Genomic DNA, 24,791 nt, shown 5'->3' with positions numbered 1-24,791 from the left:
GTCAGCTCCAATACCAAATCAAAAGCCATATATCTATCTGCATAAACATCACCAGTACCTGCGTGCCGTGTGTGGATCATCGGCCCTGAAAGTGTAGTACAGAGTCTTCTTGTGGTAGAGATGAAACACATTGCTGCTTTCCTCACCCTCTGGCCTCTCAGTCAGCTTGACAGTGAAGCCCTGCAGAGGTAGACTCTCCGAAGCCACTTTATCCTGGTCATACATGAGTAAAGACATCAAACACAGGCATACAAGTTAAAAACAACCAATCTCGCTGTCAGCAGTAATATGTGAATAACAAGAATTTCATGTCTCAAGAAGAACAAAGCAGTGCAACACTCAGATGCACACTTGTTAAAAGAAACAGAGAGAGCACAGAGAATCCCTTCATTAGTCACATGAAGTGTTCTGCCGAGGAGGAAAGGTTGAGCAGCGGAAGTGTGAGCGTTGAATAGTTCTTTGCTGCATTGCCAAGCTTCATATGTGAAGAAGAAAAAGGATAGACAAAGACTGTGAAGATATGCTTCCATGATGTAGTGATAATGAGAGAGTGTGTGAGTGTTTTGGGGCTGGTGTGGGAGACTCTGTGCCCCCTCACCTCACGGGCTGTGAAGGTGTAGAGCACCTTGTCTTTGAGGAGGAACCACAGTCGCTTCCACTTCCTCTTGCTCTTCTTCCGGCGCTGCAGGCTGCCGCTCATGGTGGAGCCCTCCACAGTAAGCGACACCTGACAAAAGGCATGACACATTAGACTCACATCAACCTACATCAATGCAGATACACAAATAGAAGGACTGGATAACATGAGTGGAAACTTAAGCAATGTAATGCAACCCACAAACTACAAATGACTGTCTCCACTCTTTCTGACAGTTCCAACAAGAATTGACAATAAGAGCAGAAAATCTAATTTTGGTAACATTTTATGTAGCAACCATGGTTTTAATGTAGTATATACACATATATGTCTGTATATCTATTTGTGTCATACTGTACCTCATAAAGGGCATTTCTGCTTTTCAATGTAAACATGGTCATGCTTCATGATTAAGTGAGGGAATCAGCATGTTTTGTCCTTTGCTTGAATGAAAACCTGCTGACTTTTAACACATGTAGCTGTCTGATAAGCACTGACAAATACTGAAAGGTATCTTCTGACAAACACTTTATGTCTTTGGAGCTTCATCAAGTTAGTAAGTAAAGCATATTCCCTGACCGGGAATCGAACCCGGGCCGCGGCGGTGAGAGCGCCGAACCACTAGACCACCAGGGACCTGTTTTCCTTTGCAAGCCTGGCATGTATGATAGGCCTGATACAATGAAGATGCTAGTGTCTTATACAAAAAATTGGGCCTAGATTTTACAACACTCAAAATGTGGCTTTTTACAGGCACAATTTTGATCTCAATGGATCACAAACTAATGTCACTGACTTAGTACTAATATGGTCATGATAAGCATTCAGGCAAGGTTACAGAGATTTGATTTGAGTTGGGTTTTGTGTGAAAATATGCTGACTTCTAACACATAAGTCTCTACTCTACTGCTTTATGTTATATATTCTTAATTACATGGCCTCTACCACTTCTCAGGCCTGAAAGATTAGTTCATTGATTCATGGTGTTTGTGCTGTAATTATTGTAGAGATATCTGTTTAGGCCATTTGATGGAGTTTAGTGTTTTGCCTGAAGGAGAATCTGCTCACTTTCAACAGTCTGTTTTTCACATATATGGGCATCAATTTGTGTCATTGGGTCTGAATGAAATTGCTTCTCCTGTTGAGTGAGTGAGTAAATAACATTCCCTGACCGGGAATCGAACCCGGGCCGCGGCGGTGAGAGCGCCGAATCCTAACCACTAGACCACCAGGGACTTAAACCTGGATATGTGACTTGTGAAACAGCTGCCAGTAGGATTCACTATCTGCCTCTTCACTCTTCGTTCTTATCTACAGTGGTTGAAAAAACTGGTATGTAATGCAACCATCTTGCAGGTTATGGTCTATGATGCTCTTGTTTATGAGACACTATAAACATACTTATAGTGCATTATAATCTGCTTACAGCATTATGTAATTCTAATTACAAGTACTCATAAATATTCACAATGCTTTAAAACAATTATATTGTTTTCCAAGGATCATAGGGTATTATTATCATAGTTGTACAACATAAAAACCTCTTTACTGCAAAAACAGAAATGTCATGCAATCCTGCTCCTGCAATTACGATTTGGGTGACATCGTCTATGATGCTCTTGTCTATAACGCATTATAAACACACTTGTAATGCATAATAATGTGCTTATGAGCACTCATAAATATTCTTAATGCTTCGTAACAATATTTTTTGTGTGTATTATTAACATAGTTGTAATATTTTATAATGATTTTATTATTTATTATCATCATAATTAGAAGTGAATCTCAGAGGTAACTGGCTGCTTTAAAGAGGGACTTTAACTCACTGTGGTGTGGAGAGTGTGTACAGTTCAAAGGTGTCAGGCTTCCCCCGTGCTGGTAGCACTGTGAACTCCCTGCCCGTGCCGTGAGCAAAAGACAGCCAGGGTACTCCGGGAGCTGGTGGCACGGGGAGGAGGCCAAGCAGCTTTCATCTGCACACTCTCCCCATACTGCGGTGACACTAGATTGTCTCACATTCCTGTTTTTGGTAAAGAGGTCAAAAGTGAACTTTGTCTGCAGCTGTTTTGCACTTCACACTAACAACTTGAGTGCATCAGCTGTCCTACATGCCTGACATTCCAGCACACAGGCTTGCTGCTGAAGAAAAACAGGTCCCTGGTGGTCTAGTGGTTAGGATTCGGCGCTCTCACCGCCGCGGCCCGGGTTTGATTCCCGGTCAGGGAATATTCTTTGTGCAATTATAAAAATCTGCAAGCTGTTTCAACTACAAAAATGCAATACAATCCTGTGTCACCAAGGTGTGGGTAGTGTATGCACATGTTGTTTCGCTTGCCCTTCTTGCTGCTAGCTCCTGGAGCTCCCTGCCTTTCCAAAAGCCAAAACCTAAAAAATGCACCCTACATCACTGTGGGCTTTTACTCACTGCTGAAACTCCCTTATAATCATAATTATAATGTATTGCAACTATGATAATGATCATACCATATGATCCTTACAAAAATACTGTTATTATGAAGCATTATGAATATTTATGACTGCTTTTTTAACTGGAACAAGAACTTAAAACTTTAGACAAAAAGCCATTTAGTTTTCATCATTGCCATATTCTCAAGAAATATAATCTGCTCAGTTGGGAAAATCTCCTGAAATACAAAAATGTATGCCTTTTTTATAAAATGATAATAATGCATGGTGTAGCTACTCCTAGAGCTGTAGCTGGTGGGGACTGCACAATCCCAATCAGGAAATCCCACTTTTTTCCTTTAGAGCATCTCATCAATGAAACACAGCAACACGATCCATTAGGGGGTCCCCATCATATCTTCTCACAGGTTTTAACAGATGACATTATATCACCACAATCCTGGCTTCCCACCATTGGCTCACTGTTAATTTTAGAATTGATTTTAAGATTTTACTGATTGTTTTTAAAGCTCATGTGTGCAAGTAGGTGTATATGTCCCTGGTGGTCTAGTGGTTAGAATTTAGCGCTCTCGCTGCCACAACCTGGGTTTGATTCCCAGTCAGGGAACATTGTTTACTTAGTAATTCAATAGTGGAGTCCATCTGATTAAGAATGTATGACATATAGCTCTACAGTAGGCAATCGTGTTGAAAGTCAGCATGTTTTCATAGGAAAATACACTGAACTCAAATCAACTGTCATCAACCTCACCAAACGCATATTATGACCATATCATCACTGAGTTAGTGACATCAGTGTGTGATACATTGTGATCAAAATTGTGCCTGTGAGATGCCTTATTTTGAGGCTTGTCTAAAGCAAGTTGAAAGGAAAAAGAGGTACAGATGTACAAGTGTAGTCCACCTGGTTGAGAGAGGAGATGCTCTTCCTGCTCTTCCACAGACTTGGGGGCTGCAGACTCTGGAAGACAGCAGAAAGGGGGCGGCTGGCCCGGTGAGTCCGAGGGCTGGAGTTACCGCACGCCCCTGACACGCTGCCACCTGCAAACACACACTTCCAGTTACTACCACATCAAACAAGAGGAAGAAACACACCAACATATCCTTCACGAGACACTACTACACAAAAAGCTGAGATTCACCTCGTTTCCTGAGCTCAGCGTAGCAGTGGTCACACACTTTGGCCACCCTGTCTTTGAGGTACTTCAGTGGGTATCTGTTCCTGGAACAAGCACGGCACACCACCTGCACAGAGACACAAAACACAGAGAAAGACAACGTTCAGCTTTAACGGGCTTTCTTTAACTTCCTGATCCTTTATTTTTGACCCAAAAGGAGAAACAACAATTTGATCAACAATAAACAGTAGGTGTCGAGCGATATTGGTTTTTCAGGGCCAATACTGGTAGAGATTATTAGTGGTTATTGAGACTGATAATTGATATTTGGAACCGATATGCATTTACAATAAAAAGGAAAATCTTGGTCAATATTTAGGAATTTGGAATATAACAAACTCCAACAAAAAAAACTTGATGAAAAGCCTGTCTAAATGCCTTTAGCAAATGTGTATCTGACCTTGCCACAGGCGTTGCAGTGGTGTCGTCTCAGCGTGAGGCTGAAGTCGGAGGTACAGTTCATGCACATCATCACATGAGAAACTGGCACCAGTACGGGAGCAGCCTCACCCAGGGCCATCCACAACTTCTCACGAGCCTGTGGACACATACAGTGTTAGATGAGGTGATGAAGGATTATATACAGATGCCACTGCATATAAAAACACCTAATTATTACTGTTAGTTAAAGGAATATGAGTGATTTTTGCAGTAATCATTTCAGTATTCAAATTTTATGAACCGACCCAGAAGAAAAACAGCCTTTTTAAACTTGTCTTACCTCACTGCAGGGTCCACCAAATGTACAGAGTCCTGCAGCGTGGTCTGCTATGGCTCGACTCAACGTGTGGAACCAATCCTCTCGCTCTCCAACTGAGCTAAAGAGAGAAAAACACAAACAATCTGACCCAATACTTCTAACAGGCTTTAGCATATATAGTCATATTGTCTTGCAGGAGAATAGGGTCAGTCATAACTAAATCTGCACACTTTCATTTCAAGGTTTTGGCACTCAGATGCTCACCTGGCTGAGAGTGTAATGGTGATGTCAGACACCTCGATCCTTAGACAGTTCAGCACATTGTCTAGGACAGGTTTGCTTACCTTTGTGAATGAGAAGGGCAAAAACACAAACATTTCAACCAAAAAACCCTCTTTTAGTACAGATATTAAGTTGGAGATGAGAAAGGTGAATGTACCTTCATCCCAGAGAGAGATAGTGTGTTCTTCAGCCTGTATTTTCCATCCTGCTGAGGGTAGGTGTACAGCATTATATCGTTCATCTGATAAAGAACATAGAGGGAGGAAAGAAAAGGTATATTATGTTAGGTTGTTTTGCCTGTTTTTGCAGTTATTTTAACTCTCTTTGCAGCTGTTTTGCCTGTTTTTGTAGTAATTTTGTGTCTTTTTGCAGCTGTTTTGCCTGTCTTTGTAGTTATTTTGATTCTCTTTGTAGTTCTTTTGCATCTCTATGTGGTCAATTTCTAGTCTCTTACTGGACTGGACAGCTGTAATTTTAAGTGGCATTTTGCAGGTGACAGCCAGGGTGGCTCTGGACATTTTGGGCCCCTGGGCATGTGCCCAGCAGACCCATTCAGTAATCCATCAATGCAGTGAAACCTCATTTCCCAGCTGTTCAGTATGTAATACCCCCTGTTTACCACAGGGTGGTGGTGTCACATTAAGAGAAATATCTAAAACAATTGCAGCACACATCTCTTTGTTTTTTCTCTTTCCTCAAAAGTAACTTTCTGGACTCAACTACTTCAATCATGTTTCCTTTCACAGCATTCACACGTCTGTGCAACCCCTCAGCACAAAATTCCCATGTATGCACACAACAAAATGAGGCATTAATGGTGTTTATTTGCTCGTCAGACCAAAAGTATTGTGATCCCGTGAACACACTGAGAAGTCCATTGTGTTATGAGGGGTATTTCATTTCTTCCCAGACAAAAGAGATGACATAATTGGTCACACCTAATGTGTGCTCTAAACATCCGCTGGGGCTGTAAAGGCAGCATCCAGGAATTCTCCACCCTGCTCCAGGCTCCAGGCCTCCCATCGACCCTCCCAGCCTTGTCAAACTACACTGAGAACCAGGACTGGGTGGAACCGGCCACCTTGGCCACAACAACAACAACACAAACAGCCGCAGTTAACAGGTTCACTGGCTGACTGGCTGGAGACAAAACAGTGCATGTTAGCCAAGCCCGAGGCCCTGCCTGCGACCTCTGGGCTGTGGCCACCGCAGTTCGTCTGCTCCACCCTGAAAAGCTCATTCACTCAAAGATTCCTTCCACAGAAACCCAGCCAAGTTAACAAAAGACTTTCTCAGATGAGACACAACATGTACCTAATCGACCTCTTGACACCCAAGACATTTAGTTTTAGAAACAGCGGCATTTCATCTCCTCCACTAACCTCTTTCACTCACATCCTCTTCCTTCTGGCAGCTTTCTCTATCTTCATCCACCATATAATCCCTTCCCTCACTCATTCACCCTGCTTCTCTTTCTTCTCTGAGACCAGGCTCATGACATGGTTGCATCCTCTCTCCATCCCTGAGGTGAGTGATGGCTTTCATCTTCACTGTTGTTTGGATTCTCTTTCCTTAAAAGCCCATAAATAACACCTGACCCACTGAAGCCGTCAACTTCAAGCGAGTGAATGGTTTTATATCCCTAATAGCCTACGAGTATCAACCACAAACACTTTTCGGCAATCGTTCAACTGCAATCCTGTTTAGAGGGACTCGGAGAATGATGGAATAGAGCAAAGTGAAGATAAAAACATATTCTGTTTGGATCAACTAGAATAAGCTGAAATCACAAATGCTGCTCCTGCGGATATGTAGCTCAAGCATAATTCATAACATGAGACAGCACTGATTGCACATAGAACAATAGAGTGGGCTTCTCTATTTCACATTATGTGTTTGTGTAGCACCACCAGCACCACCCCTCCTCCGCCGCCTCCTCCTCCCTGCATTCTACAGGGTGTCTGGCCTTCACTTTGCTGTCAGTCCCCTCCCAATACACAGGAAGCCAGCATCCAGTGACCCACACCAAACATCCTGTAAGGAAGTGGGGCCCTGGAAAACAAGTCCTGAGAGGGGAGGAGAGGAGAAGAGCGGAGAGGAGAGGGAGGCCCTCTCTCAATGGGTGTGGTGCCAAGTGGAGGTCTTAAAGCCTTGGCCTCGTGCTCCCCTCCCAAACTCACCTACCTTGCATACCGACCTCCGCCCAACATTCCCCCATACTTTCGCAGACCACGCTAGCTTAGTTTTTGACACTACTACAATATTACGGCAGGTGATTTCTAATGTCGTGCACCGCGACAAATCACCGATGTAAGCCCTTTTTTTAATTCTAACTAAAGACTCACAGACCTTTATTTTAAAGACTAGTGTTCAGAGATACCAAATGTGTGAGAATAAATTTGGGGGAAATGGATGAAAAAATAATGTAAACATGGAGTCTTAAAGTTCCACACTTAACCCAAATATTTGAATATGTTATTATACAATAATTTCAGCAACCTAGAGAGAAATAGTTTTCTCGCAGAGTTAGGTGAGAAGATTGATACCACTCTCATATCTGTTTGTTCAATTTGAAGCTACAGCAAGGTAGGGGTTGGGGAAAAAATTGTTCTCAGATGCATTCTCTCTTAAGAGATTGTCTTATTTCGAAAAAGCCAATAATTTGACATTTAAAACCGAATTCTTGACATTATGATTGTCTGGAACAATTTTTGAAGGTCAGGCTGTATGCTCCTTACTGCTGAATGATCTGGATGGTGAAACAAAATGGATATGAACATTTGCCTCGTGTAAGTTCTACTTGAATCGATAAATGAGAAAGTACTTAAATTCATCTGTTTCATTTTAATTATGGATCATTACAAATATGCTACGTTTTAAAAGTAGTAAGTTGTCACACAATGGCTAATAAATAAATCGATACTGCATACTGCATGTAGAATTGGATTTTGCTATTGGAAATGTTATGGATATTTAAGGACCTTGCCTGACCTTTGACCTCTTTTCTAACCCTTAACTGCTTAAAAAATGAAAATTAAAGTTAGCCTTAGACCTAAAAAAAATAATTTATTGGTTAGTAGTTGTTGTTTTAAAATTAACTTCATTCTTACAGTAGTTTTCTGATTTTTTTTGAGCTGCAATTTATTTTGGAGGAGTTCTCCAAACAGACAGTGCAAGTACAATATCATCACTCTAAGAGTCATGATTTTAGTCCCTTTACCTAACACATCTCATAGTAAAGGAATACAAAGCTGGGGAACATCTTTTTCAGGTTCCCATTATGCCCTATATAGAGCTTGGGAACATAGAAATTACCCCGTACACATAAAGGTCTGAACACTAACCAATACATTTTAATATGTGTCTGACAGAGTAATATGGAAAGAATTTTACCAGAAACAGGTGTCGGGGCTGCCTGCTTTTCCTCGAGACCTTCATGAGTGTGCCCTCTTTGACAAACATCTGCCAGAAGAAACAGGACACACAGACACACAGAAAATGCATTAAAAAGGCGTATTTGGCCATAAACTTGCTGTTTACACCAGCCTTCAAATACTGCTGAAGGCTGTGTTGCTGTGTTTTGACAGTGTGACAGTAACACTGGCCACATGGTGCTCACCCTTCCTGGCTTCAGGAGGTCCCTCTTGCCCTTCACACTGTACTCTATGTGGACCAGACGCAGCAAGTTCTCCTGAGGGAGCAGAGAGAGATGGAGTGAGATTATCCAATGATGGACGGAAGAGGAGACAGAGAATGAAACTGTCCTTGCTTGTTGGTGAGTGAAAGGGAGGGAGGCGGAAAGGGATGTGATACTAAAAACTGAATAGGGGGGGACAGAGATAGAGGGAGCCTGTGTTTCCACTGTCTGTCAGCCTGCGCGTGTGTCGCTGCATGTGCACAGAGGAGGGGAAAAAAGCGAGTGTGATAAACAGAGGAGAGAAGCCAAAGGGAGGCACAGGGGATCTTGACAGTGAGAGGCAGTGAGAGAGACAGTGGGGGCAGGGTTTGTAAATTATCTCCATGAACTGCTCGGGTCTGAGGGGGGCGTAAGTCATGTCCACCCTTACACTGCTCCCTTTTGTAATGATACACCTGGGACTTTGTGATGACATCATCTTTCCTTGCCTCTGTGCGTTAATCAACAAACTGTGCCAAAGAGGGATAGACCTCTCCTTCACTCCAGCATGTCATCAAGAAGAGGGATTCATACAGAGGAAAACCTCAGCTGTCTAACTTCTTCACGCCTGAGCTCCATCCAAAAAATTGCTCTTTCATTGCCAAGTGGGACATAAAGACGCGTCTCAATAACGGCACGCTGGGCTGTGAATATATCAAACTTGACAGGAGCTAAACAGTCTGAATGTTGGAAACACATGGAGTGTATCCAGACCGAACTCACCCCCTGCTTCAGATTGTCATTGGCCTGGTCTGCCACCTCGGACACGATCACCAAGGCAGCTGCAACACAAACAGAGAGAGAAAGAGAGAAAGAGAGATTTATGCAAAAGCCAATTCAATAAAGACACACTCAGTGACTGTGGCTCAACAAATAACGCTTGATTCATGTCGAGCAGCTGCAATGTATGTCAGTATGTCTTTCACTAATGAAAAAACATCATTATTACGGTTCTAGTTATGAAGATCGCAGAGCTCCATTTAGCAGGTTTACCTTGTGTGTCCTCGTATTCTTTAGAGTCAGGAGAGAGGTTGTTCAGGTAATCTGGAGAAGACAGAAAAAGAAAAAATTAAGACACGAAAATATGGAGCTCAAACTGATTATCTGCTCAAAATTTCATGCTTATTCCACAACATTGTGATTATATTAAAAGCGAAAGTATACAGCCTTTTAAAGAAGAAGGACCACTTTTTCCTCTTCCATATAAAAGCCTGCATTAATCAGCTATGAAATACAGACTTACTCACTTCAGTATAGGCTATTTCTGATGTATTTTATGTTGTAGAGCAAAATGTGAAAGTCTCTCAAGTTTGTGTTAACACTGACCTTTTTTCAGGCATCGAAACAAAAAAAACATTACATTAGAAATGAGGGAACTGGTAGTGAGATTCAAGGCTCATTCATGCACCACTCTATCTATAGTTGACTCTTCTATACATGTGCTACTGTTATACAAAGTTTTAGCACTTTTTTAGCTTCATAACTTCATATGAAGCTAAAAAAGTGCTAACTTCATAGCTACTGCTGGCTGTAATGGCCAGTACTGAACAAAAATGACACAGGCTTGCTTTAGAGATTACCACATACTGAGTGTGATTGTGTGTTACCTGTGAGTAACATTCGGTATTGAAGTACTCTCACTATAACCTGCAGCAGCTGGTGTTTCAGTGGGACTTCAGCTTCTTCTGGGCTTCTTGTCTGCACACACACACACACACAAACACACACACAAAACACACATTTTAAAAAGATATATGCACACATAGCCTGTCACAACAGATGCTGTAAAGAGGATTTAAACTCAATAAAATTAATATTAAAGGTTTTTTATGCAGGATTTCCTGAGAATCAATGCATACACTCATACAAAAGTAATCCCTTTTCCCTCTGCCTGTATTTCCTTATTTTGCTGTGTTTGGGAAATTCCTGCACACAACACACAGGTGAGGTCGCGACTTTTAAAAATGTCATGACCAGGTGCCAGACAGTAAGTAGCACGCATACAAGAGGAAGCTGGACATGGTGCCAAAAAATGCAAACATAGCAAGCTGTTCCAAAACAAAAGGTAATCTGAGGTTGGCTTTCACATTCAGTTTTGTTAGCGAACAGTAACCGATAGTCCCGGCATAGTGTACCTTTTAAATCTTTCCCATTGTGATGTCCCATGAAAGGACCCAGGGTGTTCCTGAAGCACACTCAGAAAACCTCAGTGCTCTGAAGGTAATCTACATGATACAATGCTGCAAGTCAAGGTCACAAGTGACCATGGGGACACTATCAGACCAGATGACCTTCACGGATCTTTCAGGCACACAAAAAATCCTGAACAACTCCCATTCTTCTTCTCGGAATAGTCATTTGCAGGTGAAAGGGGACAGAAATTGGCACAATCAAAGCGAGCTTTAGAAAATCAATCAGGATCTAATTGTCTCTGACAGGTATTTATGCCCTGAGCAGTAGAGGAGCAACGGGGGACTCCAAGCGTGTGTGCACACACATACACGCAGTCTTTTCTAATCCAATGAAGTCCTATCCTTCATTAGAGAGGCACAGATAGCACCCTGCGGGAAACAGCATCTTCATCTTATTTACACTGCAAAAACACCCACACACCCACAGGAACCCACGCAAACACACACACACACACACACACACACACACACACACACACTGAACTCATCTCAGACACATTCACAAACACATAGAATATATTATTGATGTGCCCCTCCACACACAAGCAAACACACACGCACAGACCTTACGCTGGCAATGAGATAACACTGATTTGGCCATTAAAGGGGAGGGATGGGATGCTACTTAAACACACCACTCTTTGTCTTCATTATCTCAATCTAGAGAGCAGGAATTAAAAGTAAAACAGAGAGCTGAGGCCTCTTTTAATGACCAGGCATTCACAGATATTCACTACCTCTTTTAGTTTCTTTTCTTTTTCTGTTTCATCATCCTTTTCTCCTTAACCTAGCAACTTAACAGTAGCGCCCCAAAGGGGTGGGCCGGGGGAGGCCATGGCCCCCCCGATACAATTGCTGGCCCCCTCACTTGCTTTCTCTGGCAAAAATAATTGAAGGCCGACACGACTGTATTAAGAAGGTTGTGGCACACTCATTTTTTAAGTTAGCATAAAACTTCAAATATAAGCCCAGTGTGGCTACACATTTTGATAAACGGATAAAAAAAATAGATAAACGTCTGTCTGAATTAGAGGCCTGGTCTGGTTGCCATGCAGTTCATTTTTATGGAAGTTATTTGGAAATCAGGTTGTTGGCGATTGGAGATTTCGTTAGGTGGCTGCTTTGATCACACATACAAATACTTGTATATATGTTTAAACTTTTGTAAATACACACATTGTTGGCTCAGTAAGATTCTCTACAATTCAGTCTTTCAGTCCATTTTACTGAAACAATAAGTGCCAAAGAAGACACTAATACTGAAACAGTAGACAAGAGAGGCACAATAAAAGAGGCTTAAATAAACAATTTGATTGTATTTAACATCTTTGGGAGCAACAGTTTTGTGTGAATGGAATTAAAAGCCTGTCCTATATAGATGCATGCCTCAAATATGATCCTGCTGAGTTCAGTGATTTAAGCAAATAATAGCCAGGGCTATTAAATAAAGTTTTACAGAACATCTTAGTTGTATCTTTTGAAACTAATAAACCTAAGAAGTGCATTGTTACCAACCATGTTTGCATAGCTTGTTTGGGAAGGGAGCTAAATAACGCTCCAAAATTTGTCAAAATGTTGCCGAAGTAACAACTGCCACAACCAGCTCCCTGACTTTTATATGTGGGTCCTAAGGAAGACCCCTGTCATATTGGGCTGTAATGACCACCCACTGCAGAGGGAGTTTGAGCTTCTACCTTCAAGATATAGAGTCTCTAAGGACTAAAAAATAATCATTTGTCTGGACTGCAATAAGAAGGCTGAATTTGCATTTACTGTGTTGTATTGTGGTTTCTATGTTCTGTGGAGTATGTTGTCTTTTATGTTGTTCTATTTGAGGTATTGAATGAGTTTTTAATGCCCAGCTGCAACCAAATTTCCCCAATAAATTAAACAATAAATTTAACTTAAACACACTGCTTCACATTAAAGCTGTATGTCTGCCTTTTTAAGGAAAAGGACAACCAGCCTATTTGAAGAACAATTAATCACCAAACACTTTAAGATACGTAACACATTAACAAAGATTTGATGTACAACTCTAAATGTTCAGTATTAGTCTATGGACATCAGATAATTTAGATAATTAGTAATAGGTCTGGGCAATACAGCTTTAAATAATATCACAATATTTTTAGGCTATATTGTGATACACAATATATATTTTGATATTTTTTAAATCTACCCTGAACTACAGCTAACTACTAAAATACAAAATTACTACAATATCTACAATTACAAATTAAGAAGCTACTGCCATAAAATAAAGCTGTATATACTAATGTTAAAATAAAGTTTAATAAAACAGTTATAATGCTAAATAAATTAAAATATAGGGTAAATGAAGTACTGTTAAGCTAAAAAAAAGTATTTATGTAAAGCGATATCAGATGACATAAACAAAATAAACGATATAGCATAATATGAAACAATACTTTGATCGTCAGATAATATACTTCGTCATTTCACACAGCCCTTATTTGTATAATTAACAGTAAAATAAGAATCAAAGTATTTTAGTAAGCCATTCATTAACTCTCCATGTTGACATAGTTTTCAACAAGTCTATATACTTAAACAACATGATCGAATACCTTGAATACAGTTATGGCTTCTAGATTTGTTGTGCCACCCTCATAAAACACATCTGTAGGCACCAAGGCTTAGCAACAACCTCTGTTTGAGTTTCGTTCACTTTTCTGTCCCCCTTACTCTCTCCTCCTCTCTCGTGATGACTGTGTGATGCACCGAGTACAATAATAACCAGCCTGCCATTATTAAACCCGCTTGGCTTCAGAACATCCGCTCTCCTCAAGTGTTGCTTGTAAATTGTCATCCAATTGACACTTGTTCAGAGGAAGTGGCTTTCCAGAGATGGTAATTAGCGTGTGGTTTGCTTGGGTGAGCGAGCCAAATGGAGGGGGAGAGAGCGTGTGAAGCCTCGTGCTGGGAGATAAACACATACACACGCGCACACATGCAAACAAACACACCTTTCAGACTCTGTCACGGCCAGCTGATTTGCTGCCTGCGCACACACTACTGATCTAATTGGGGAGTTGTAAAGGAGGCTGCTTCTCTAATTAGCTTCTGTCTGCCTCATTGCCCAGCTGCCTTTACAAGGAATTCACTCCATCGCTCTCTCCCTCTATCGCTCTCTGTCCACCTGCTGCACAGCCTCCTCCTCTCCTCCTGGGCTTCTTGCACAAGACGAAACACACACAGGCTGTACACAAACTCAAGCCATGGCATGAATATAAATCCAAGCTGGCGTGCTTTGGAAAGAGGTTTCATAAAAGTAGTTTCACAAGATCCACGCAATTTGTGTATGGACATGCCCTTGCAAAACAAACTGACGCCACACACACACAGAGACACACACACACACACACACACACACACACACACACACACACACACACACACACACACACAGAGACACACACATACACATGTAGACACAAACACTGGGTTGGCCAATGTTTATAGATGGTGAAGTAAACAAGCAACTGGCTGTGGAGAGGAGAGGAGGCTTTAATCCTGTAAGGGTCTAGCTCTGATCTGATCAGGGTCTGTGGCTACTTCATCACTGTCATCACCACATCCACAATGAAATTACTACCACTTATACTGTCGGACTCTGGTAGCAGAAAAAAAAGCCACAGGAAGGAGCAGGAGGGTGGAAAAAAAAGAGACATGTTGAGGGAGGTAAGGGTTTAAGTCTTGGAACAAAGAAAGAGAATAAAATGGCAGAGATTGATGATTGTTTTTAAATTCACAAAAATAGCTGCAAGCAGTAAATTAAAACGTTGAAATCAGCGTTTCCACACTTTTAGAGTATAATGACTTGTGAGGTGTCACGCAGTGAAACAGATAAATGACCGTCAGCCATCTCAGTAGTACATATAGGGAGTCCCGCGACCCGTAGGATCCTCCTTGCTCTCCCTTGGCCCTCCTTCTCCTCATTACAGTGGGGTCACACACAACTCACAATTCCCAAAGCAGTGCTCCGATTCAATGCAACATCCATCACACACACACACACACACACACACAATGCCCCGGTGTGGGAGGGTGGGCAGGACAGACCTCAGATTATAGGCTTATATGCAGTATGGGAAAGGTAAATACGATATGCAGTGTGCACAGGCAGTGGCAGATGTGGTGAATCTGCCAGTGGACTGAGCAAAGGTTATTGAATATGCCTCTGGGTGTTAATTTCAGAGGCGGAAGATGAATCACAGCCTTCGCAAGGACACAAATGAGGAGTGGGGAAAAATAGTCTGATTTTTATTCAGACCAAGCTTTCTGTAAGGCTGGAAAATGTAGCAATATTATATCCATATCATGATATGAGACAAGATATCGTCCTAGATATCTCCTCCTCCTCCTTTGGATATAACACAGCAAGTGATTTGTTTTCCTGGTTTTAAAGGCTGCATTACAGTACAATGATGTAATTTTATGGACTTATCAGACCATTGTAGATGCTTTATTTTTTGTCTTTGCCCACTTAGTCATTATATCCACAGTACTGATGATAGCTAGCTTAGTTAGGATGGTGCATTTACAGCTGTAGTTTGCTGTGATCATACTAATACTAATGCCACATTTTTCTGGCCAAAACATACTTAAAATCATTAAAACAAAATGTACTTACTAGTTGAACTTTTTCAGGTGACTAACACGTTCAAATGAACTATAAATAACACATTTAATAATATGTAGGCCTAATTGTGTGAGTTATATAAAAATCCAAGCACTGTACAGTTAGTAAAATTAGTTGTAGAGACCAAAACGTTTTTTCGTATTAGACTGTAAACATTTTGTTTTTCTGCTGTAAAGCTTGGCATTTTAACATGAGGGTCTACAGGGTTTGATTCGTCAGCATCAAGTGGCCAGTTGATGAACTGTAGTTTTTGGCACTGCATTGGCTTCATTTTTCAGCCTTGGAGGTACTGTTTAGTAAATATTTAGTAAAAGTACCAATAGTCAAGCCTACAATATTGTTGCATAATCAATATCAAGGTATTTGATCAAAAATATTGTTTGTTGTTAAATATTTGATTGTCTTCATATTGCCCAGCCCTTTTCTTTCTGCAGGGAAAAAAAGGACTTGTGTCTTTAGATAAGATCTTGCCATACATCTATGCTTTGCATGTCAATCCATTTATGGCTACTCCAGATACCAGTTAGTGGTTTATGATGTGATAAAAGGGATTAATATCAACTTCATGAGGCTGAAATGAAGTGGCACATTATTGACTTTGATCAAGGTTACAGAGGGCTTAATCATTAGCTGACACAGACCAGGTGTGAAAATGTGCTGTAAGATACTTAAGGTCAGTATGACGGTTTTAGACTCTTCATCTCTCACCTCCACTCTCTTCTATTTAAATCCACTCCACTGAAGTCTGGCAGAGCCAAAGTTTTCCTGGGAAGGGGCAGCTGCTTCTGAATATTCATGAGCGGAGACAGTTGGTGGCTTGTCCGTTCGCTTTTCTTATCAAACTAGAAACGCCTGGAACCATTGTGTCAGCCACTCACAGTGAATAAGAGTACAGCACGGGACTGATAATTCTACAGTTACGGGGGGGGGGGGGGAGTGGTATTTTTGTTATTCAGAGTGACCGATGTGCTGCTGCACAGAGGATTTAGCTCTGTAAATTGTGAATCAATTGTAAAGACCAGGATACAGCCACATGGAAATAAGAAATCTATCGTTGTATCTCTGTGGTCTTATCTGTGAGCTCTCTTAATATCCTGTCTTTTAGTTAAAAATAGTCCGTTTTACTGTCCCCAGCTTGTCACCAGGCAGGCACACAATCTGTGGACCACCACGATGGTTTAAGAATGAGCATTTGCTGAATTTTGATCCCGTCACCCAAATCCCACTTCCCTGCTCTCCAGGGAGTATCAAGGATGTAGAGATCCATGCTGGACAAAGAATGAGTATTTGGTGTTGAGTGGGTATAAAATATGCAAGCATGACAGAGGAAAGGTCAGGCCCATGGAGAGAAGCAGGATAGAGATGGTTTAGAAAGGCCATTATCTCCCCGCGGAAGCTGGGTGACAAAATCTAAGTTGAGAGCGGTCGAGTGAGTGCCAGGGGAAATACCAGGTTCAATTCTGCTCCCTTGAAACACACAAGGCTTTACTTCCACTTCACAAACGCAGAAACTGAACCAGAGATTTGAATATGTGGCTGCCAAAATATTGTAGTGAGTAGTGCTCTGAATCAACAATCAGTATGCTCAGTAAAATAATAATAAACAAAGGGGACATAATGGGAACAGACACAGTAAAAGCTGTTTTATCTGTTCATGTTTTAGTTTGTGAGTTCAGTGTTTTACCTCAAATTTCTTGACGATATTGGAGAAGGCGTGGTTGTCCCTGCAGCTCTCCTCCAGTAAGGACATGCTGCGATCATACTCTGAGATAAAGGTGTCAAACACCCGAAAATCCTCACGACGTGACAGGATCACATCTACGACCCTTTGGCTCTCCTCCCTACACAGAAATAAAAATAAAAATAAAAAAAATCTGAGATTAAGTACATTCTTTAATTATTTCACAGTGAATGCTTAAATTAATGCAAATATTTGTAGTCTATTATGTAAAGTGTATGCCAAGAACAATTGATACAAAGCTTTTTCAAAAGGACACAGAAGTCCATTAATTTAAAAAACTCTCGAGTATTCAGTGAACTGCTCCAAAGCACTTCTGTGTGGTGGAGTTTGCTGCCAAGCAAGTGAGTTCAGATGAGGACCCAAATGAAGAACAGAAAGAGCAGACAGGTGTACAACAAAAAGCCAGCCTAAATGCTGAATAATAATGTACAAAAAACAAGCAGGAAACAAAAATGCAAAGTACAAATAAAACACGAATCAAAAAATAAACTGAACCAACCAGGATAACAAGGAAGAACTCATGTGAAAACAGGAGCAAACAACACAGAGGATCACAATGACGGACAGGATGACAACAGGGATAACAGACGAACTGACAAGGAACAAAGGGAAACACACAGGTATATCACAGGGAACTGATCAGGACAAACACACACAGCTGGGGTAGGTGGGAAAGGGAAAGAAGGGAAACAACAGACATGACATATGAGAAGTGATAATACAAAATAAAACAGGAAACAGAACATGAAAACCCGAAAACAAAGTACACAACATAACGAAACCTTTAACCTTCAAAGGACCTTTAAAATAACTGTCATCCCACCATGCATTTTAAAGCAGAGCTAGGATAGTGAAGTTATTATTTTGACCTGGATGTGGAGAATTATTTTTTTATGTTTGCTTAGTTGACCCCCCGCCCCCCTTTTTTGCTTTTATTTGTTCTTCTCCTTAAGTTGAACTGAGGTCCTATCAAAGTGCATTCACACTACGAGTCAAATTCACCCATGCATGCACACATTTATACACTGGTGGCTACTCTTTTTTTATACCGTTCACAAGCACTCACATACTGATAGAACACCCATCAGGAGCAATTTTTGGTTCAGTATCTTGCCCAAGGATAGCTCGACATGTTGACTGGAAGAACTGGGGATCAAACTGGCATAATTCTGATTAAAGGACGACCTACCTCTGAGCCACAACCACCCTTTTTTGGTTACATTAGTGAAATCAGCATTGGTGTACAACAACAGACCAGTCCATGGTGTTTCTTACCACTGACTAACGCGCTCCTCCAGCTCAGTGAGGATGCTGCTGTGGAGGGTATAGACCTGGGGGAGCACGCCCAGTATCTCTCCTAACCTCTGCTCCTCCAGCACAGGCTCCTCTTCCTCACCCACCGCCTCTGTCACTGCTGTCCTAAAGTCCTGCACAGAAGATTGGGAAAAATGGTTTGTGAGGGGAGATTTTCAAAAACACTTAAAATGTGGGGTAGAAAAAGAGAGGAATGAAGGAAATGGTTCATAGGAAGTGAAGGAGAGCAGAAGAAATGCAAGGCATTGAGGAATGAGGAATGAAAAGGGGGAGAAAAATGGAAGGAAGGAAGGTCAGATCCTCCTAAACATCCTTCCTGCCACCCTCCCTTCAAATCACCTCCCGTCACTTTGGGCTCTGTCCAGGCATTCAGGAAAGGCGGCGCTGCTTGCACAAGAGTTACACACCAGGTGTTGTTGCATAAAGACCTTGGCACTCAATGACACAATGCTGTTTTGTGCATACTCCCCACTTTTCGTCTCACTGTAGACACATTTTCCCTGATATACAATGAATCCAGGTTCGCTTAAGTCTATTCAGCACACATAAAACATCAGCAGCGGGCATTAATAGCTGCAGTGTCAGAGGCTAAGAGGACTAATATGAGGAGTTATGGCACACAGGAGTGAAAAACCAGAGGAAAGGTTATTTATCTACTCAGCAAACGATGGCAAAAAATACTTGAAAGTAGGTGAATCGTTAGGAGGTGTCAACATGTTTCAAAAATTTTTCTCTGAGGGCTAAGCTGTCTGGCAAACTAACACCGCATGTATAAAGCGTCGGCATGTCTGTAAAGGAATAGGTGTCTGGAGCCCATCTATTCCAGTTCAGAGTAAAGCACAGACATAAAACAAATAGAGTCGTCCCAGTCGGCCGTGAGATAATGTGGTGACACCGGGCACTTTAGAACACGCCGTTCATCATGCCCAATCGATCCAGTATGAGTTAACATTCATCACATCTGCCAGGGAGAAGAACAGCAACTTTAACGGCTCTGGTGGACACACACACACACACAAATCCATGAATGAGAGGAGCTTTACTCTGCATTTCACTGGTCCCCTTCTCCACCTTATCCTTATTTCCCTCACGTAAGGCAGGTCAAGCGGCGACGTTAAGCAGTTGGTGGAGCAGCCAGTCATGCTCGGTCATAACTCAGCACAGAGAATCTGTTCAGAGGTCGCGGGTTACAAACAAGAAAAACTAATAGCCTCATATGTTGAAGCTGTTATAGGGAGAGCCCTTTAGAAGAGGAGCACGGCCTCCCTTCCTATGTGGAGACAGGGTCTGGAAATTCTTTGTATTCTTGTTATTCCTTATCAAACAATGGAACAATAGCTCATGTGTGCCTCTCACTTAACGCTGCTCCTGTTTTTTGTTTTTTTTCTGTGTGTTTGTGCATGTTGTGCAGCTGGAGCGTCTCCCTGCTGAATTGCTCCGTTTCATGCCGATTATGACATCAGTCTGCATCAAAATGAGACTAATATCTCGGCACGTCACTATTCGAAGTTTGAAGAATAATAACACCTTAACATTGCATCTATGCATTATGCAACAGCATGATGTAAAAGCCCTTGATGTCACCTTTGAAAGGTGGTGAAAAGATTCAATTAGAGGGTAGGTAACACTGAAGAGAAGCGCACACCAAGGTTACTCAGTGTCTTTCAAAGCGAGATTTTTTGTAAACAGATCATTTACATTGAAAAATAGATTTCATGGTTCAGACTACACCATTGAAATGTCACTCCTAATGCTTATATTGACTTGCAGCATATGTCTCTGTCTGTACTTTGGCATGCAGCAGCAAATTAGTGTAATTGAGCATCATGATGAGGTGGCAAATTTATGATTATGAGAGACGTCCATTGTATAATATTTGCATTACTTGCTGTTTAATGGCATCAAATTACACATTACACAAAGCAGCTGCTTTTGTAACCGCAGCAGAGCTTCATAAATCACACTGAGGGGACACACGAAAGAAATTCAGGTTATGACCTTATTCAAGGTTATAAGGTACACGCTGACTGATGGCCTTCTCTGGCTTCAATGACTCTACCTGTCAGATTTGTACTGGCAACTGTCACCTTAATAACAACTGTTTCAAACCATTCTTTAAAAGATGTTGCCTATCTGACCTCTCCTGTGCCACTTTCCCCTTTCATTAAAATTAAATAATTGTTTTGCCTGTTTCATTTTCATTAATGTAATATTTTCTTAGTAAATATCCTACGTTGTTCCTGACTCTGGGTCAGGGATGTGGACTTAATTCATAGTCAATGACAGGCTGAATGAAAGGCTGTCAACCGAACTCAGTACTTTTAAACATGGATGGATTACTGAATGGAGCCAAAAACCAGCGGCCCAGAGTGTCAGCCCCCCCTGGCCATCATTAAAATGTGACTCAAATAAACATGTACCAACCAGGAAGAGAAACAAAAATAACATAAAAAACAACAGGACTGACACACAGTAACCACAAAAAGAGGCAAAACAACCACAAACAGACAGAAAAGGACCAAAAAAGGCACTAAATTACATCAAAGACACACAAAATGACTACAAGGAGACACAAAATGAACACAAAAAGAGGCTAAATAACTAAACTACATAAACTATAAAGTCTGTCGGTCTTGCTCCTATGTAGGAGAAGTGGTGGGGCCTTTTGCATATATGTGCCCAGGGACCAACTGTCTGATAATGTGCCCCTGCTGTAAAGGATACTGACCAAATTATTCAATTCAGTTTTATTTATAAAGCCCATTATCACTAATCACAATTTGCCTCAGCTATAATTTACAGCATATGACATTCCTCTGTCCTTCTACCCTTAGAGTGACTTCGGCCACCCCCCCCCCCCCACCCCCCACACACACACACACACACACAAGGCCAATTATGCATGCTAACAAATTTGGTTGAAACACATATGATCTACTATTAATGCACTCTTTATGTTACACAGCCAGCATGCTACCAATGTTAGCTAGCGTCATCAACCTTTTCACTAAGAAAAACATGTAAAGATAAAGCTGTTAGCTAACTTCCTGTGGCATAGTGCATAGTCTGTTTGAAGCCTGCCCTCAAAGAAACATTTTTTCAACAAGCTTGAGGAAAATTAAGAACCAAAAAAAGTTTCGCAAACACATCAGTGTTGACAGTTGTTCTCATAGGAATGAATGAACTTCTGGCTTACTTCAATACACACAAATAACTAGGTGGAAATGAGGCATTAGACAAGTATTGCGAAGCACTCTGAAGCCTTGAAGCCTTGAAGCCAGCCACAGAGCTCTGCTGCCACCCTGTTGGCTTTCCAGCAATCTTCAAAATTTCAACGCTGATCTGCTACGATAGTTTTGGCGTCTGGGCTATTTTCCTCTCTAAACCTAGTTTCAATGCTAGATGAGCAGATACATATACACATACACACACAAACTTGTCGAGCACACACACACACACACACACACAAGCACTGACAGACAACAACAGAAACTATCTTGACGCTTAATTAGAAAAGAACACAAGAGCAGAGTTGCATTTGGTCTACTAAGCAGGTAGAGTACTGGCAAAATGTACCATTGGTTACCGGTACTGGTACTGAATTCCAAGCACTGGAAGTATATCAGTTATTAACGGTACCCAGCTGTGGTTTGAAATGATGGAAATAGATGACAACAGTTGGTAGTGAAGTATTGCTGACCTTGAGGAGCTTACAGCAGCTCACCTTTAAATCCTCTGCACATTATCTACACTCGTTCTCCAACCTACTTATAAGGAGATCAAACTGTGCATTCAATATAACCACTATAAAAGGCCCCGGCAGCCTTTATATGACCTTTAGGTGGCAGATTGTCAGCTGAGTAGCAGAGCACACATAAGGATGCCAGGCCAGCATCAGCAGCAGTGCCTGAAGTACGCACGCTACGTCATCTTACAACTGACCACTTCAGAGTACAACATGTCAAGTGTGTCAAGACCAGGAAGTAGATCTCGCTGCAACAACATTGATAAACCTGAGCAGAGCCTTACAACAGAGGAGAGGAGGAGAAGACGGAGACAGAGACTGGGGAGCAGACACACAGGATATGATGTTATCAACGGGTTTTCAAGAAAGTTTAATAGGCCTTAAGGAGCAGGAGACATTTAAAGCTAATGTGACACACTTCTGGGCGTGGCAGCGTCTGTTTTCTTACCTCTTGAAGGTACTTGAGGGCGCTGACGTGTCTGGAAAACAAGAAGACAGAAACAAAAGATTTAATTAAACTGTGAAAAGGAATTTTGAACCTTCTAAACAGCTATGTTAATCTTTTTCTTCACAAGGCTCATTAAATTATCTAAATTATGCATGATGAGAAAACCACATCAGAAGAATGGTTAAGTGTGTAACAGGGCAAGGGCAAAGTCTGTGTTTAATAAGTTACACGAGACGCTTGTGTAATTGGCTGTCAGTTACTCTGCGTGCCGCTCGATAAATTAGCTTAGGGGCGAGAGAGAGGCGGTTGAAAGGAAAAGAAGAATAGATACAACACTACAAAAGGACAAAACATCAAAATTGGATGTTTGTGTGTGCAGTCTTGAAATCCAAATGGGGGATATCCATGAGTGCAGATACTCACAGTCTCTCTGAGTCGGCGAGCTCTTTGGCGACGTAGAACGCACGGGATCGGCCATCAATCTGTGTGACAGGGAGGGAGAACAGTGGGAGATGAATGAACACAGCTAATGTTTAAAGGCTCTCTGTGGGCACTTTTTTCTCTCAAACATTAATAGGAGCTGTAATGCAGCAGCCAAGGAGACTTGCAAAATAGCAAATTTACTTCTTTTTTTCTAAATTTCTGCTGTCAAAATAAGACTGATTATTTCATTACAGTACAGCACAGACATGAAGGCTTTCTCAAATACTTTTAAATTCGGATGCATTATGTATGAGAGGCTGTGTGTGTGCGGCGACAACAATACTGCCCATTGATTTAGAGGCTAATCACCGGGTCTCAAAACATCCGAGCCAAAACATAACATTGAAGCCATTTAGGGGTTTACCGGCAAGGCTCCTGTGCTTTGTCAGTGTTGTTTTTTCCTATGTGGGGCATTTCACAAATACTGCATTAGAAGCACGCTGATCCTCATTTCCTCGAAGTAAAAACCAAAACACAGTTCCATTGAATGAAACTGTTCCTGGGGCCGACTCAAGTCTCCCCGGTCATCTTCCTAGTTTTTTTCCTCTATTTATTGTTTTTTTGCTTTGAAGAAAGAAGAAAACAAGGAAATTTGAGTCACGTGATGGGAGCTGTGGCCTAATATTATTATGGTAGAAGGACGGGTGGGGTCCATCTCTGATCTACTGTAAAATGTCTGCCTTTTACTGTATGGAAGTCTGGGGAGTTCGAGGCAATATTCAACTAGCTTGATCTCTCAGGACCTGAAGCTCCACATAACGCTCCACTGAAGCAATTTTGGCTGGTGAATGTGAGCCACAGCATTTATGTTCCATCTTCCTGAGGAAAAGTGCACAGTAATTTTCATTACATTGTCTCGTTCACACCAACTCTCTCACATTATGATGTTATTTTTAATTCAATGAAAACTGCATGTCTCTAATATTTAAAGGTACAGTTCACCCCAAAATCAAAAATACATGTTTTTCCTCTAACCTGTTGTTCTATTTATCAATCTACATTGGTTTAGTGTGAGTGGCTGAGTGTTTGGAAAGTTGCACAGATAAAAGATATAATTGAACTAGATGGCACTCTGCTTGTGATGCTCAGAGTGCCAAAAAAAAACCTAAACTTTTGAAAAACACAACGACGTCTTTTTCCAGAAATCATGACCTGGTTACTCAAGATAATACATGGACCTCGTTCAGGTACGAACTATTTTCTTTCTACCAAACTACACCTGCCAACCATATCACAGCACAGAAGGAAGTGTGTATCTACTAATGGACGAGAGGCTCATGCCCATGACATGACTAGCTC

At 41.4% G+C, this 24,791-nt stretch overlaps 1 protein-coding gene and 2 non-coding genes across 4 annotated transcripts in view; 1 reads left to right on the top strand and 2 right to left on the bottom strand.

The window, feature by feature from the left end:
* fgd5a (FYVE, RhoGEF and PH domain containing 5a) overlaps positions 1 to 24,791 on the bottom strand; it is a 41,871-nt gene that overhangs the window by 2,822 nt on the left and 14,258 nt on the right. Inside the window, exons 4-20 of one of the 2 annotated variants that reach the window (XM_042502685.1) lie at positions 23,433 to 23,491; positions 23,010 to 23,040; positions 18,778 to 18,929; positions 17,446 to 17,602; positions 10,511 to 10,601; positions 9,897 to 9,947; positions 9,627 to 9,685; positions 8,847 to 8,918; positions 8,621 to 8,689; positions 5,385 to 5,468; positions 5,210 to 5,289; positions 4,967 to 5,063; positions 4,646 to 4,783; positions 4,210 to 4,312; positions 3,972 to 4,108; positions 599 to 727; positions 59 to 213 (exon numbers count right to left, since the gene is read on the bottom strand). In XM_042502685.1, coding sequence (XP_042358619.1) covers positions 59 to 213; positions 599 to 727; positions 3,972 to 4,108; positions 4,210 to 4,312; positions 4,646 to 4,783; positions 4,967 to 5,063; positions 5,210 to 5,289; positions 5,385 to 5,468; positions 8,621 to 8,689; positions 8,847 to 8,918; positions 9,627 to 9,685; positions 9,897 to 9,947; positions 10,511 to 10,601; positions 17,446 to 17,602; positions 18,778 to 18,929; positions 23,010 to 23,040; positions 23,433 to 23,491 — 1,664 coding nt within the window. The remainder of the gene's footprint in view (positions 1 to 58; positions 214 to 598; positions 728 to 3,971; positions 4,109 to 4,209; positions 4,313 to 4,645; positions 4,784 to 4,966; positions 5,064 to 5,209; positions 5,290 to 5,384; positions 5,469 to 8,620; positions 8,690 to 8,846; positions 8,919 to 9,626; positions 9,686 to 9,896; positions 9,948 to 10,510; positions 10,602 to 17,445; positions 17,603 to 18,777; positions 18,930 to 23,009; positions 23,041 to 23,432; positions 23,492 to 24,791) is intronic. The other variant, XM_042502694.1, reaches the window with a different exon arrangement.
* Positions 1,801 to 1,872, bottom strand: trnae-cuc. Its single transcript has one exon. It is a non-coding gene; the product is annotated as a tRNA-Glu (tRNA).
* On the top strand, positions 2,795 to 2,866 carry trnae-cuc. The gene has a single exon. It is a non-coding gene; the product is annotated as a tRNA-Glu (tRNA).

This window comes from Plectropomus leopardus, chromosome 2, assembly GCF_008729295.1.
Source record: "Plectropomus leopardus isolate mb chromosome 2, YSFRI_Pleo_2.0, whole genome shotgun sequence".
NCBI classification, from domain to species: domain Eukaryota; kingdom Metazoa; phylum Chordata; class Actinopteri; order Perciformes; family Serranidae; genus Plectropomus; species Plectropomus leopardus.
Note: the sequence above shows the minus strand (reverse complement) of the source record. Positions and strands in the feature narration are given on the sequence as shown.